We start from the raw sequence: 16,978 nt of genomic DNA, 5'->3' as shown, positions 1-16,978 counted from the left end.
ATGGGTGGAAGTAGGGAGTTTCATAGTGTTGGAGCAGCTCCTGAGAAGTCCTGGAGGCATGCATGGGACTGGGTGATGCGCGGGGTGGTCAGGCAAAGTTCATTGGAAGAGCGGAGTGAGCGGCTAGGTGTGTACCTCTGAGTAAAGGTGGCCACTAATGATCCAATCTTTTTCATCCAATTTTACCAAATCTATGTAGTAGAAGGGTAAAATGAGTGGATATATTGAATGGATAGATTGGGCAGTTCCCTTATATTACATAGAAATGGTAAGATTGGATGAAAAAGATTGGATCATTAGTGGCCACCATAAGATCGGAAATGTAGGTTGAACAGGTTTTGTGGACAGATTTGTAGGTCAGACACAGTATCTTGAATCTGATTCTGGACTGGATAGGAAGCCAGTGGAGGGATTCAAGGAGGGGATCCACCATGGTGGAGCGATGGGAGCAGTGGATAATTCTGGCTGCTGCATTCATGATGGACTGCAGTGGGGCGTACATACACACGTCTGATTTTTCCAAACGACCGGTCTTTCAGACCGGTCGTTTGGACGTCAAAAGGAGCGTGTGTACAAACGATCGTTCATCTGATAAGACTGGTTTTGACCGATCCGCCAGTCTCTTCTACTATGGAGACATGCTGTTGTAATATGTGTAGGAATTACAGTTAATCATTGTTTAGCTGAAACAAGCAAGGCTTTCCCAGAAATGGTGTAATGCACTTCCATATGGTTAACGATACTGGCTTTCGAACTGTGTACCAATATTGGAAAGCTATTTTCCTTGTTAGCCTGGAGGATCCAGAATCCATGTTTTCCAAAAACAGTTTAAAATGTTGTTCTGTCAGACCACAGGGCAGTTTTCCACTTGAGCTCGGGCCCAGAGAAAGCTTTGGGATGCTGTATTTGGATCAGGGATATATATGGTTTCTTCCTTGCATAGTAGAGTTTTAACTCTCATTTGTGGCTTTAGTGATGACCTGTCATCGCAGGCAGTGAATGTTCCTGAGCCCATGCTGTGATTTCCATTAAACATCTGGGTCTGTTTTTAATGCTTGTGGGCTTCAAAATTGCTGCCACCTTGTCTTCAGTCTCGTTTTTCTGTGGACAGAGATTTCTCTGGGTTCTCTGGATCTAATATTTTATGTACTGCAGATCAAATCCCTGCTTTCTAACTTTGTGTTGAGTGAAATTCATAAATTGTTGCACTATTTTCACGTGTTTCACAGAATGGTGTACCTCTCTCCCCAACACTACTTCAGAGACTCATTCCTTCTGGCATGCTCTTTTCAAATCTAACGATGTTAGTAACCTATTGCCAACTAACCTAATAAGTTGTCCTACCAGTTGTTTCTTTTAATCATCGCACAACTTTTTAAAGGCGCGGTAGTGCAGAGTTTAGATGGGAACTTCAGCACCTGGAACCATGAGTAGGTGAGTTTGTGCGCGCTGCCTTTATTCCTCCCTGCTTCGCTCTGTAATGCTGCAGGGAGGAGGGGAAATGCCGAGGTGGTTGCGGGGGAGGTATGGAAGGAGTGTTAGACATGCCAAGGACTCTAATTTTAATTCATTTCTATAGACCATGATGCCCTAAAGTCCAGTCTGGGGACCAAATCCAGAGGGGATACTCCAGGGGGGATGCGCGGATCCCATATGGGAGTAAGGCTGCTTTCACAGTAAGACGTTACAGGCGCACGTTAGTGCAGCCTGTAACGCAGCCAAACGCACAGCAATGAAAAATCAATGGGCTGTTCACAGTGCCCACGTTGCGTTACAGGGTAACACTGCACGTTCTGGGAAGTGCAGCATGCAGTACACTATATGCGGCTTTAGCCGCGTTAGACTGAGTGCACATGATCAGTAATGTTTTTTTTTTTTTTTTATATACAGTGTATATGCTGCCGGAGAGGAGGTGGGGAGAGTCTGCTAATGTAGCCAGGCACATGGCTACTTAATATTCACTGCACTTGCAGTGTTGTCTTTCTGGAGCGGCTGCTGATTGGCTGGCGGGACCAAGTGATGCGGAGTGGAACACTCCGCATCACGTGGTCCCGCCAGCCAATCAGTGCCACGGAGACGTGATCGGAACGATCACATGGTCTCCGCAGTCTATACTGCACAGTGTGCACAAAGAGCTGTATAATGCGGCTCACTCTGGCGTCCTCCTCCAACACCACTAGGCGTTGCGTTAGGGGCACGTTATTAGGGCTGTGGGGTCGGTCCAAAAATCCACCGACTCCGACTCCTCAGTTTAGGATTCCACCGACTCCGACTCCTCGACTCCGACTCCTCTAATTTGCATATTACAATCTTGTTGATTGAAAGTATGTAACATGAAATTTGTCTCTTAACTGCCAACGTTTAGGAATTTTAAAAGACAACTGAAGTGAGAAGGATATGGAGACTGCCATATTTATTCCCTTTAGTCATAGACTAAAACTAGTCCTTGGTAAGAGTACTTGTAAAAGGTACAGGCCGGAACAAAGAACATCTATCAGGCCATAGGCAATGTAACTGTGGGTACATGTAAGAATAATGTGCAGATACTCTGCAGGGGAATAAGGAGATTCTTCCTCTATTACACATTCTTCATGCACAATCTGAACCAGGTTTATGGGTGATAGACAACACCTCTGTGTTCAATGTGCACAACATTCTCAGTAGATTCCCTGCAGCTCTGTGGAGAGTGCATATGTAGAGTATAGTACTACTGTGTAACAAAGTAAACCTGAGACAGATGAAATTAAAGTTTTATACATACCTGGGGCTTCCTCCAGTCCCCCTCAGGCTAATCAGTCCCTCGCTGTCCTCCTCCACCACCTGGATCTTCTGCTATGCGTCCAGGTACTTGAGCCAGTCTGGCGTAGTGCGCATGCACACACTCTGCCGCAGGGAGCGTACTACACTTGCGCAGCACTGTTGCGCAGGTGCAGAGCGCTCCTGGCTGTGGAAGCGGCATGCAGCCGGACTGCGCTGACTGGCTGAATTACCAGGACTCATAGCAGAAGATCCAGGTGGTGGAGGTGGACAGCGAGGGACTGATAAGCCTGAAGGGGGCTGGAAGGGTGGAGGTGGACAGCGAGGGACTGATAAGCCTGAAGGGGGCTGGAAGAAGCTCCAGGTATGTATAAAACGTTTTCTTTTCATCCTTCTCAGGTACCATTTAATTCGTAGTCACCAAACCAAATTTTAACAACATATCAAATTATTTGATTTCATGAGCAAAGAGTGCGTACATTTGCATAAATCAGAATCAACGCAGAATTATTTCCATCTCATTAACCATCTCTATTAGTGACACGGCTACACATAAGGCTTTATACTTACAGCATAGATGTTATTTCGTATATATAAGAGATTCCTGTATACACATCATATATACAGTCACAATCAGATGTGTATATCTGACTTTAAAAATACGGGGACTGCTTTATTGAAGCAGCACAAGTAACTCATTTTGATTGGTTTATTTCATTTTTGTGAACTAAGCACAGCTATTACGGTATGTATAAATTATTTATGATGACTATTATCTGAGAAATAGAACATTTTATCATATTTTCTATTTTAATTACAGTTTAAATTCATTAGGAGTCGGAGTCGGTGCATTTTTTCCCGACTCCGACTCCAGGCACCCAAAATTGCCCCGACTCCGACTCCACGACTCCGACTCCACAGCCCTGCATGTTATGCGACCATAACGTCCCCTAAAATGCAACGTCCTGGTGGGAAAGAGGCCTAAGGGGAGGAAATGACATCAGGATTGGCTTCAGCCAGAGGGACCCAAGATGGTCCATGCTAGGGAACAGAATTCTCCTAATTTATTATTTAAGATTCACTGCAATCAAAATGTGGACAGTGGAATACATCTGTTATGTAAGTAGAGCAAGTAGTTATCTACTTACATATGTGTTTTTTTCCCCTGGCATAGTTTGGCTATCAGTTCCTCTTTAACCCAATTTTTATTAGCATAAGGCTGGTTTCACACCAGGACGTTGCGTTTTAGGGGACGTTATGGTCGCATAACGTGCCCCTAACGCAACGCCTGGTGCTCTCTGCTGTGGACGTCAGAGTGAGCCGCGTTGTGCAGCTCACTCTGGCGTCCGTGATGCCGTGATGCATACTCTTGGACACATGCGACATCACGTGGTCCCGCCCGGCCAATCGCCGCACAGAGCGGCTGCTAGTGGGTTTGAGCCCGAAAATACTTGCATCTCACTGACCATCCCTAGAAAATGTATTGTGTCTTTGAGTTGTTTTGTATTGCCATCTATTAAGACGAGGCCTCAGTGGAGTCTATCTTCCCATTCTGTGATGGGGAAGTTGCTCAGGATGTCTCGTCAGAGAGGACCAGACATGGTGATTTCCAGTATACATATTGCTCATGTGATCGTGCACTAAATTGTGTGTGTTCCTATTACTACTGTGAGATGTTAGTTACTGCTTATTCAGAAGTTAACAAATACTTATAGCCAGAAATGCTTACAGGAATCATCGGGCATAAAATGCTGCCCCCTTATATACTTACCCGGAGCTTCCTCCAGCCCCTTGCAGCCGACATCTCCTACGCCGCATCTCCGCTCGCAGCTGCCGAACTGAGGTGCCCGCTAGTGCAGAGGCCGACCTTGAGGTTGTCCTTACTGCGCCTGCGCAGTACACTGCGGGCAACGTGGGCTTGACTGACAGCGGCGCTCACGCAGGCGCAGTAAGGACAACCTCAAGGTCGGCCTCTGCACTGGCGGGCACCCAAGGTCGGCGGCTGCAAGCAGAGATGCGGCTTGAGAGAGATGGCGGCTGCAAGGGGCTGGAGGAAGCCCCAGGTAAGTATATCGGGGGGCAGCATTTTATGCCTGATGATTCCCTTAGGCTTCTTGCACACAGGGACGTTACAGGCGCACGTTTGTGCAGCCTGTAACGCTCCCCCAACGCACAGCAATGTAACACAAGTGGGCTGTTCACACTGCCCACGTTGCGTTACATTGTAACGCAGCAAAGTGCTGCGTGCTGTGCGTTCTCCGCGGCTAAGCTGCGTTAGACTGTTTGCACATGCTCAGTCATGTTGGGGAGGAGGGGAGAGCGGCCGGGCACATGGCTAATTAATATTCACTGCACTCAGTGACGTGCAGTGTTTACTTCCTGGAGCGGCCGCTCTGTGCGGCGATTGACCGGGCAGGACCACATGATGCCACATGCGTCCAAGAGTACGCATCACGGACGCCAGAGTGAGCTGCACAACGCGGCTCACTCCGACGTCCACACCAGAGAGCACCAGGCGTTGCGTTAGGGGCACGTTATTATAACGTCCCCTAAACACAACGTCCTGGTGTGTGACTAGCCTTAAAGGATAACTGTAGAGAGGTACCGTATATGGAGGCTGCCATATTTATTTTTTCCAATAGATCCCTCTCTGATCAGATTCGATCAGAGAGGGATCTATCTGTTGGTCGATCTGGTGGCAATCAACCAGTGTATGGCAGCCTTGAAGTAAGTGTCCAAAAAAAAATAAATCCACTTACTTGGGGCTTCCTCCAGCCCCTGGCAGCCGTCCTGTGCCCTCGCCGCAGCTCTGAAGGCTCCCGGTCTTCTACGCTGCAGAACCTGACCTCGCCAGGCCGAGTTCTGGGTCGGCGTCTTCTGCGCTCCACGGCGCGGGTCACGTGGTCCGTCCGACGTCATCCGGAGGGTACTGCGCATGCGCAAAACTACTAAGCCTGCGCAGTACTGTCCTGATGACGTCGGCTGAACCACGTGACAGCGGAGAAGACCGGGAGCCTCCGGAGCTGCGGCGAGGGCACAGGACTGCTGCCATGGGCTGAAGGAAGCCCCAGGTAAGTGGATATTTTTTTTTCTTTTTTTTCCTTGGATGTTTCCTTTAAGATGAAATGGGGCCTTAGGCAAGATAGCAGTTTTTTCTCACCTGGCTTTTTTTATGTTAGTAAGATTAGATATGGTAGGGGCTATTATTCACTAGGCCCATAGACTCTCTCTCTAGGCCCTAGGCAACTGCCTAGGATTGCCTTGTGGATGATCCAGCTCTGCTTATAGCTCATGTTTTGAATCTGCACAACTTGGTTTTGGCAGTGGTTTGTTGGCTGGCTTATGAAAATAACATATTATGGAATATTCTCTTGGCCTAGATAAAGGCCACTATATTGTTCTCCAGGCATCAGCCCCCTAACTACCACTTGTGTTGTTGTCTAACAAAAGAATTACAGTGTATTTTGGATGTCTGGCTATCAGGTCACAGGAGGGCGGGGCGGCACTACTCTCCTTCTGATTGGTGGGCCACCAAGAAATCTGTACATATGTAACTTTTCCCAACTGTAGTCCCTGCAGAAGTGTCTGCTGATTTGTGCAAGCCAATAAAAATAATTAAACCAAGTTACATACCGAAAAGCATTTAAAGAGCCAGCCGCATAATAAATACCCTTACTGTGCAGCAATTGTAAACCTCAGCTAATAGGCCAATTAATAAAGCATTTGGCATATTCACACAGCTTGGATCTGCTTCAATCATTTTCTTAAAAAGTTTTTGAAAAAGTCAGTGGTACAAAGGTACCCTGTCACGATCTTACCTGCCATTTGCGACCCGTGATGTTAGGGCTGGCTGACATTGGCCGCTTTATCGTGATTCAGCAGCCCAAATCTCACAATTTGCGCTTGTGATTCCCGTTCAATACAACGAGAATCACAGCGCATTGCCCCCGAAACGCTGCATGCAGCGCATATTCGATTAATTGAAATCGCAACTACTGCAGTGCGAATGTATCCATAGGGAAACATTAGTAGCAGCGATTTGCTGATCGCCGGCAATCAGCAAGGCGCTGAAGAATCGCCCCAGTGTGAACCAGCCCTTACTTAAAGAGAAACTCTGACCAAAAATTGAACTTTATCCCAATCAGTAGCTGATACCCCCTTTTACATGAGAAATCTATTCCTTTTCACAAACAGACCATCAGGGGGCGCTGTATGACTAATATTGTGGTGAAACCCCTCCCACAAGAAAAGTCCGAACTTTTGTGGGAAATAGCTGTTTACAGCTTTTACCAACTGCCAAAAACCATGCAGCAGCTACATCACCTGCCAACAGTAAAATGTTCACTGGAGTTCCTCTTTAAGGGTTTCGGGTGCAGAAACCCAATCTGGCTGTGAGCACCCGCGGCGTCCCAGCAAGCCAACAAGGTGTGTGTGGACGCTCCAGTGATCAGGGTGGGGCGGGCGCGTGTCTAGCGATCGCTAGCGATTTGTGGTAGCGCTTTGTAAGCGATTTCCCTGCTCCTATGCAATAAATTGGAATGAAAACGCTCCCAAAACGCTGCATGTCCTGCGATTTCCCTAAATCGCAATCGCTCCAGTGGGATCTGCTCCATCCAGTTACATAACCGAAGTGTTTTGGAAAATCACTAGCGACTGAAAGCGATTCCAAAACACTGCCAAAAGTGTTCTAGCGGGTCCAAGCCTAAGGCCACACTCTCAGGCCCCGTTTCCACTATCGCGAATCCGCATGCGTCTTGCGTATGCGGATTCGCATAGACAATATAAGTGAATGGGCCTGTTTCCACTTATGCGTCTGCGGGAGCGTTTTATTGTGCAGAGAAAATCTGCACGGAACACCCTGCAGAATTCTCCTGCGTGTGGAATGCAGGCGAATCGCACACAATGTATTTAATAGGGAAATCGCATGCGTTTTCCCCATGCGTTTTTTGCCGCGAATTTGCATAGGTACCAATGTAAATTCACACAGGCAGTGACATGGTTAAAATCGCATATACCCTCACCTATGCGAATTCGCTGCAAAAAACGCACGTGGAATCGCATCCGCATGCGATTTCATCAGCGGTGGAATCCAGGCGATTCCGCACCTCAATAGTGGAAACGAGCCCTCAGTGGTGTCTTGCAGCTCTAAAATGCGTCTCGACGCCCTGCAATGCACCACCTACAGGACATTCAGCGTGCTGGGTGTATTGCGGTACCAGGGCTGAGAAATCGGAGCAATTTTTGGGTACCTGGAGTCGGTGGTTTCATAAACTGAGGAATCTGAGTTGGATGATTTGTACAGTACAACGGTGTGCAGTATGGTAACCCATCACAAATCGCGGTACGGCACCGTATGCAATGTGTGGCACTACTTTCCCTATTGGTTGCGTTCTCTGTGACAGCTACTGTGAACATGGCCCTTTCATATCAGCTGCATTCCATTTTTAAAAAGGCTTGCGATTTTTCAAACGCAACTACAGTAAGGGGGGCCGTTCTCATTGGGGCGATTCCGGCGCTTTTTAAAGCGCTAACACAATACAAACTATATGGCAATGATCTCACAGTTGCGATTGCTGGCTGCGATTGGCGGCAATTGTAAAATGCGCTACATGTAGCACTTTACTGTGATTCTAGAAGGATCCCAATTAGCGCTAATCGCAATAGTTAAAGAATTGTGAAAGTGTACAATTATTATACCATGTTAATCGCAGTAAAATCACCCGCGCAAAAGCTAGCACTAGCGTTTTGCACTTCCAAGTGAGAACGGGACCTAAAGTTACAATTGAAATCGTGGAATGTACGATTTTCTGAAAAAGGCAATCGTAGTTCTGGTTCATTCTTCCTGCGCTTCGATTGAGGCTAGCATAGTGAAAATATCGCAAAACAAAAGACAAAGTATGCATTGTGTGAAGAGTTTAATAGATAAATGTATGTATATATCTGTAATAAGAAATATAGGCAGGGGCGTAGCAATAGGGGGTGCAGAGGTAGCAAACTCATCGGGGCCCTCCCTCAACTGTAATATTAGCTCTCTATTGGTCCTGTGCTCATAATAATCCTTTCTATAGATACTTTGAATAGTGGTTCCCCATCCCCTATTAGCTCTCTATTCCTTCTGTGCTAATAATAATCCTTTCTATACTTTGAATAGTGGTTCCCCATCCCCTTCTTGCACTGACTCAGAGAGAGGGCCCTTTTCCACTAGCGCGATTGCTGAATCGCAAAAGCACAAATCACTAGCGATTTTAAAATTGCTAGGGTTTGCTAAATAACACAGAAATCGCGGTAGGTTATTTCCACTCCCGCGATTCGATTTTTACACAAACGCGATCGCGTTGCGCAGTGATTATTGCCGCGATTTTGCTATGCCCTGCAGTGCATAGCAAAATTGCAAAAGCTATCGCCGGGAAAAAAAAGGATTTTGCTGAATCGCAATCGCTAGCGTTTATCGCTAACGCTAGCAATTGCAACACTGTAGTTGCCATTGGCAGGTTTTGGTGCGCCCTATCAATTGTTATGTATAGAGTGCTTGGGGGGCCCTAATGTAAAACTTGCATAGGGGCCCACAGCTCCTTAGCTAGCCACTGAATATAGGTGCCCTATAGATGTATAATAGAGTTGCTGGGACGACAGTCACCTCTATTAGGACCAGACTGCTATAAAACTTATAGACGGTGCAACTTTCCCTCCCTCCGCAGTCGCTACGTAGCGGCTCCCATGCTTTGTGTAGTTAGGCTGCGATCACGAAGCAGCGTGTCCCCCTCACTCCGCTCCGCATTCAGCCCCCTAACATCGGAGCAGCCGTCACTCCTCCGCCGCCGCCGCTGCTCCGCTTCCCCGTCCCGTGACGTCGCCAGCGCGTGGAGAAGTGAGTGGAATCTCCATGGCGACGCGGTGTGCTGGGTGACGTCATGAGGGGGCGGCTCCCCGCGGCGTGGGCGTCCCGCGGGTGTAATGTGAGCGGGCGGGGAGGAGGAGAAGGAGAGAAGGGGAAGGAGGAGAAGCCCGGGGCCCGAACGGGAGGAGGAGACCGCCATACCGGAGCCAGGCACCGAGCGGAGAGCACAGGCAGCCGCGCTACAGCCATGAAGACCCCGGCCGAGCCAGGTAAAAGCGCCGCTTGCGGCCACATGGCGCCGTCCTCCTCCTCAGCACTTGTTGCTGCGAACCGCCCAACTTCTTGTCCCGCAACTCAGCGGCCGCCGCTGGGGCGCAGGAGCGGCTGTTGCCCGTAGCAACGGGGCTGAGTGTCCGCGCGCCTCGCTGCCTCGTGCGGATCTCTGGCCAACTTCTGCTGCACTTTCGGCGCTGTGCTGGCCGCACGCGATCCGCAGCACATGGCCACATCACACACAAGTTGTGTGCTCCTTCCATAGTATCACCGATCTGTGTGTTATGCTGGGAATACACCAGGAGTATTTCTGGCAGATAGATGGCTCGAAAGATAACGTCCGATAGGTCCATAGATCTGATTTTGATTGTTTTTCTGGTCGATTTTCTCATAGAAGTGAATGGAAATTGATTGGACAGTAAATCTGCTGGGAAAAAAAACTGTATTCCTAGTATTAAGGTAGCCATACATCTAGCGATTCTGATTCAGTTGACAAAGCAATCAACTTGATTTAGGAATCAACTTTGGTACGGTTGACCGAAAGTCAAGTGACTAGGAACCCACACATTACAAACGATATCCTATGCTATTTACCTTCACATTTGAATTGACTGATGTTGTGTCTCCATGCTCTATGCAAAAAAATCGGTTTGGAGTCAATCAATTGACATGTGAACAGTAGCCGATTCCTGTGCGATTGACAGATATCTTGCATCCTGAACGATCGATTAAGCTGGTCAATTTAACATGAAATCAGACACTTTTTATCTATTGGAAATTCTGGAACACACTTGATTTTCTTTCCATTCTATAAAATGATTGAATTGAATAGTCGATTATACAACCAAATCACTAGATGTATGGCTATTGTGCAGCAGCGATTCCTCTGTAGCGTGCACTGTGCAGATCAGCGAGTGTCACTGCAGTGTGGCATGCTGCGTGTTCTTACTAGTGGCAATTCAATTATCCCCATAGTCTCAAGTGATTATTATACATTTATTATACATCAGCTATCATGCCTTGCTGTAGTTTGGAGCTGTTACAGCATAATTAACCTGTGGGTTGTTGTGATCAGAAGCTGGTACGTTGTGGCTGAGATGGGAAAAAAGTGTTATTATAGAGACTGGAGCGATCAGAATCGATACTAACACAATGTTCTGTAGCAGAAGTTGTGAAAACCTGCCGGTTAGAGGTCGTTAGTATAGATCAAATTGCCCAGCAAGCTCTGGTGAACCAGAATGCCTATGTTTTGCATAGTATAGATCAGGGATCTTGGAGTGCCGGTTGGAGGTCGTTAGTATAGATCAGGGATCGTGCACTGCCGGTTGGAATAGATGTGATTAGGAAGCAGCATTTCAGTGGCAGATTGGATAACTCCTGGCAGATCAGGGATCATCCGTATTCGTGTTGTTGTAATCAGAAAGTCTGTGTTCCTGCTATAGTGATTACATGATACAGATCAGGGCTCTAGTTTTTTTTGTTTTTTTTATTCCTGCATAGCTACTGTTTCAGTGATCTGAACTGACTAGATCTGGGATAATCCACATGCAATATTTTTTTTTTTTTGACATCTTTTGCATCACTTTACAGAGTACTCTGAATAATTCCTGTCACTGTCTGTCCCCAAAGTAGTTTATGTCCCTACAATCGTCTACCATAAATCGCATAATGCATACGGACTCCCATGCATTGTCAGCGCTACAGAATATGTTGGCACTTTATATAAATCAATAAGTGTTTAGGGATATTATAGATAACGATTGGTGATTATTGCAGATTACCGAATAAAGATGACCTGTAGTTCTTGTTCAGCTATGGTGAGACAGATCTTCTGTAGTTCTGGTACAGCGAATATAGCATTTTTTCTTTTGTTTTAATAGATTTTATGAGCATGGTTGATTTACACTAGATTAGGCATCATCCAGAGTTTTATAGCTTGTGTAGATAATGATCAGAGCTGATTATTATTGTATATTGGGGATGACTCACTATTGTACCTAATAATCAGAACTGCCTATACTGGAGTTTTATAGCTTGTGTAGATAATGATGGTGATCAGAGCGGTTTATTATTGTACATAGATGACCCACTATTGTACACGGAGTGACTGGAGTTGTATAGCTTGTGTAGCTAATGATCAGAACTGACTATTATTGTACATAGGAGATGAGCCACTGTTGTACATAGAATAGTGACCAGAGCTTCCTATAGATGAGGGGTCACTGAAGTTGGCTTGCAGAGCTCTGGCAGTAGTAAGGATCAGGGACACATTGCTGTCTCTGCATGGTATCCCGGGCTGATCTCCCCGGGGCTGTCAGTATCTGTGCTGGGTGTCCCGGGCTGTCAGTTGCTGTGGGGGTCCTTGACACCGGGCCCAGAATCGGTTTCCAGTCCCCCCCAGGCGGATACAATTGTATCCGAGCTCCACGTTCCAAATGGAACTTTTTGTTTCCGACAAACAACGCTTTCTCTTAAGGGGGCCCCGGCTGGCTGTGGTGGGGTTAACAAGCAGCACAACTGCACTAAACTTTGTCCAGAAGCTGCTAATGGCAATTCACTTTCCATGAGCTCAGCCTGTAACCCCTGCCTGCCCAGGACAGCTGAGGGATGAGCTCTCCTGCCCCCTTTGTTGTGGGACTTGGCTTTGATCATCACTTTCTCACCTGCTGTTTTTATGGTCATCAGGAAGCCCCATTTGTTGTCACCTTAGGGACACTCATGTCACCTTGGTTTTTTTTTTTTTTGCCATGTCTGTACTGGTGTCAATACACACAACTACTATAAACATTGAATTGTTTTAATAGAATGGCCAGAAACTCTGGCGTATTCACATGCAATGTTCACTCTGTCTATTTCGATTTCAGATAAAAAAAAAATGAAGTGCTATGTATATATAAATGCCCAAACTTTTATTTTTTCATTCATTTTTTTTTCTTTATTTATTAGTCGTGTGGTACTCTGCTCTCTACTTTCACTGACTAGTAACTTATGTTATGATGTGTGTGCATTGCAATGCACTCTGCATGTGTTTATATGTGCATTATTGTAATGCCTGGTCTATGCAATGGGCTCATGTTTGCAGGGTTTAGGCCTCATGTTTGTAGGGGGTTAGGCCTCCTTCACACTAGGCAACGTGTATGGCCGTGCGTTGAGGACGCAAATGCACCCAATCGCACGCAATCTGCGTTGCTAGTCCCTTTCATTACAGTGAATGTGATTAGCGATACACTTTGCCAAAAATGTGTGCAGCATTCCGATAAGGCAGCGCGCATAATCTGAATGTCAAAAGTGCTCTCTATGCACTTCTGATGTACTTGCTGATCACACACCATACATGCTGCTGAAATGCGCACAGCCACGCTTATAGTGTGTACGAGACCTTATACTGAGACACTACTGTACATACTGCAAGTTGGGATATACCGTAAGAGATGTAAACATGCTTATATAATCAAATGGGTAGCGAGTTCACTTGCAGTATTGTGTGAACATTTATAGTATGAATGCCCCCTAACTGAGGGACCACACTTATGTCGCAGACAATTTTGCGCACTTAGTGCACATTTAAACGCGTGCGTCAACCGGTGACCATCTGAGAATCGCACGTGCTTTGCAGTTTTATATGATGGGGACTTGCACGCCAGTTGCTGTCAAACTAATGCACGAGTTACAATATGTAAGGCCCCGTTCACACTGCACGCGTTTCCAGTCGCGTTTTGGAAACGCGTGCAGGTGGCCGACACGCACGACATCAGACATTGCATAGAGTGCAATGTCTGATGTTCACACTACATGCGTTCCGGACCTGTGCGGTCCAGGAACGCATGCTGCACGTAAAAATGCGTGGCTGTGGCTGGATGGTGTAATGGTTAAGGGCTCTGCCTCTGACACAGGCAACCTGGGTTCGAATCTCGGCTCTGCCTGTTCAGTAAGCCAGCACCTATTCAGTAGGAGACCTTGGGCAAGTCTCCCTAACACTGCTACTGCCTATAGAGCGCGTCCTAGTGGCTGCAGCTCTGGCGCTTTGAGTCCGCCAGGAGAAAAGCGCGATATAAATGTTATTTGTCTTGTCTATTTGTCTTGTCCCATTCACTTTCAGTGAATGGGATCAGCCACGCAACGCACAGAGACGCACATGACATGCGTTCCTGTGCGTTGTGTTCTGAACGGAACGCGCCTGCGTTCTGTGATGTGAACGGGACCTAAAGCGTCGTGCACAACCTGAGCGATTTTAAGGAGTTGTGATGTCAGTATAAGGGTATGTTCACATCGTGCGTGTTTTGTGTTCTGTCGTTATATATATTCATAGATATTCTCTATCTCTCTGAAAAACAACGCACTGTGGTGTTCAGGGAATGGGCACCAGTATCTGTGCATGTTACAACCACCATGCATTGGATACCATCAAAACAATGAGCTGAGCTATGCACTACTGGGCATGCTGCATGCTTTGCCTACACTATAAATGAATGAGGACGTGGTACAAAGCATTGTGATCAGCATTATGGGAAAATGCACATTTTGTGTTGCTTTGGAATTTTAACTGCTTCAGCATCAACTTATCCTTAGGCTGGATTCACACTTCACACATTGCTTAATGCATGCGTTATAATGTGTGAACTGCAATGGACACTGCGTGCGTTATACCATACACCTTAATTCAAAGCCTGCATGCAGCAAGTTAAAATAACGCAATCTGTTACAATGCAGAGATGTGAACTGGCCCATATAAGTGAGTGGACGTGCACAATTAGTCTGCAATAGAACTGATGATATGTGAATGCACCCTAAGGACCCGTTCACAGTGATCAGTTGTGTTGGGAACCAAACCTTGCAGACATCAGCACTGCACGTTACCCGCACATTCTGTTGGGTACAGTGAGGCATACAGTTCAATAAAAGGTATGCTTCACTTCTGTTACCATGTGCCTTTATCAGTAACATGCCGCGTTACAGAGCTGCCGTAATGACGCAAAGCCCCACTGTGAGTGGCGTTTTAGGGTCAGCCTAAAGCTCACCCATTTTGTGTGTATCTCTAGGTTAGATCAACTTGCTTTGCAATCTACAATTTGGTCACATTCATACTTGGTTAGTTGGGAGATCTGAACCTGTTCACAAGTTCTTCGGATGCAGGTTTCTTGAAATAGACCAGATCTCACTTAGCCTCAAATTGGGAACAATTTACAACATTTGTAAATGGTGGGGATTCCATGGTTCAAAGTCATGGCTCGTATCACGGGTGCTGAATGCCACTTATGACAGGCGGTTGCCACCCGCTCACATGCCGTGATAGGTACAGTACTGTGTGTTTCGTACCACTGTTAACAATGAACGCCTCCAGCCGCCCACAAACACCCAGCAGCGCGGCTGATAGGCGGTGAACCCCCGTTCTGTCAAATGTTCGTACAGAGTAGGCCTATCGGTTACCAAAAATTCTTATCCTGACTTTTTTTTTTTTTCTGTATCTTTATTAAAACCACCTGACGGTAATCACAGCCTTCACAAAGTTCTTAGAAAGACCAATGTTGTTCTCTATACAGTGAATATGAGCAGCGAAGTAGCTTATAATCGCATTTTCACAATATTTCTAAGCACTTGTAATCCAAAACGTGTCCTAAGCAAAGTCCCATGCACATGAAGATGTGTTTTCAACATGCTAAGATTTGTTTTTATATCTTTGTTGTTGCGATCATCTCTCCCTATGAAATTTTAATTTTGATTGAGTTTTTGCAATAAACAGTACGATAATGTCAGTTTTATATGTCAACAAAACTACATCCAGGTGTTTACCTCCCCAGGACACAAGCTGTCATTTCCCAGCCCAATCTCCCTCCTTTTCTTTGTAATATTGTTTTGTTCCCCCCCTCTTCCTCCCTCCATTTGGCGCCACCTTAAACCCACCCCCCTCCCCGGGTAGCCTGATTGTCTGTCTTTTGGAATTTGAAGCCTTTCCCCTCCTCTTCTTCGCCCTCCCCTCTCCTCTTCCTAAACTCCTTTCTGCTTCTGTTAAGACTTGTCCCTAATTGAGGCTCACAAAAAAAAGTTCACATCTCTTGGTTTGCATGTCTTGCTTCAAGCAGAGCCAGGGCCAAATTACTAATACAATTTACAAAACTCCAAGACTTTTTAAAGCCAATCTGTCTAGCCAAGGCGACCGCTTTAGCACCACTTTACAGTTGGGTCAGTGTTGCCTAGCATGTCAAATCTGCAGTAATGTATGGGACAGTTCAAGCGTCTTTTTGTTTCTTTTATTTTCCAACATGTTTCCTTCATCCTTTTGCATGAGGCAAATGGCATATATGAGATAAAAATCTTTATACGATTATCATATTGCTCAAAGTAGTAGCAATAGCCATTAGATGGTATCATCCTGATTCACAACTTCTTGATATTGCTCAAAATGACCAGTTTTTACATTATTTCGCTAAAACAACCATAACTCGACCAAACAGATCCTTGTGAATGTTCTGTACACCTTCAACTCTTTCCAATTCGTTAGAAAGACTAGTTTTAGGGCTCATTGACACGCATGTAGTGACGAAGTTTAGCCTAGCATTATGGGTTTGGTCCTGATGTTTGGAAACGGAAATATATCTTCAAACTTGGTTTCAATTAAAAAAAGCAATAAAACTCTATACCTCTGCGTCACCATTGACATACATTTTGTGCGTTTTTAGATATGGTTTGGAAAAAATGGCAGCAAGTTCTGCATTTCAAAAACACACATCGCAGAATGCAAACAAATGGGTTTTTTAATGTGGCCCATTGACTCGCATTATGTGCGTTTAACGCTAGCGTTTCTGCCTAGTGTCTTCCTACCCAGACTCCTGTCTAAACACTCTGAGTGCAGCAAGTGATGAGCAGAAAGTTCACATGTGCCATTTCTGGTTTAACAGGAAGCAGCGTTCGCATCAAGATTAACAAAACTTTACTGCGGGCTAATCAGATTCAGGAACTGCTGTTCAATTAACTGGAAGCGGTTTAATTAGCCTCTGGTTAATTAGCAGTCCCTTAATCTGAATAACACTGTGCGGAAGATCTATTTTCCTTAATGCGGATTCTGGTTTCAGTTTGAAATTTGCATGTTACTTGAACTTTTTGATCTCCATA

At 45.9% G+C, this 16,978-nt stretch overlaps 1 protein-coding gene across 2 annotated transcripts in view; it reads left to right on the top strand.

The window, feature by feature from the left end:
* ERF (ETS2 repressor factor) overlaps positions 1-16,978 on the top strand; it is a 179,499-nt gene that overhangs the window by 65,667 nt on the left and 96,854 nt on the right. The window contains exon 1 of one of the 2 annotated variants that reach the window (XM_068241496.1): positions 9,717-9,864. The exons of the other annotated variant lie outside the window; for it this stretch is intronic. Within the exon in view, the coding sequence (XP_068097597.1) occupies positions 9,843-9,864 (22 nt within the window). The 5' untranslated portion in view covers positions 9,717-9,842. Of the gene's footprint in view, positions 1-9,716; positions 9,865-16,978 lie in introns of those variants that run through there. 2 annotated transcript variants of the gene reach the window in all.

The sequence above is a fragment of the Hyperolius riggenbachi genome, chromosome 6, assembly GCF_040937935.1.
Source record: "Hyperolius riggenbachi isolate aHypRig1 chromosome 6, aHypRig1.pri, whole genome shotgun sequence".
Taxonomy (NCBI): domain Eukaryota; kingdom Metazoa; phylum Chordata; class Amphibia; order Anura; family Hyperoliidae; genus Hyperolius; species Hyperolius riggenbachi.
The sequence above is the reverse complement of the archived record's forward strand: the minus strand, read 5'-3'. Positions and strand labels throughout refer to the sequence as shown.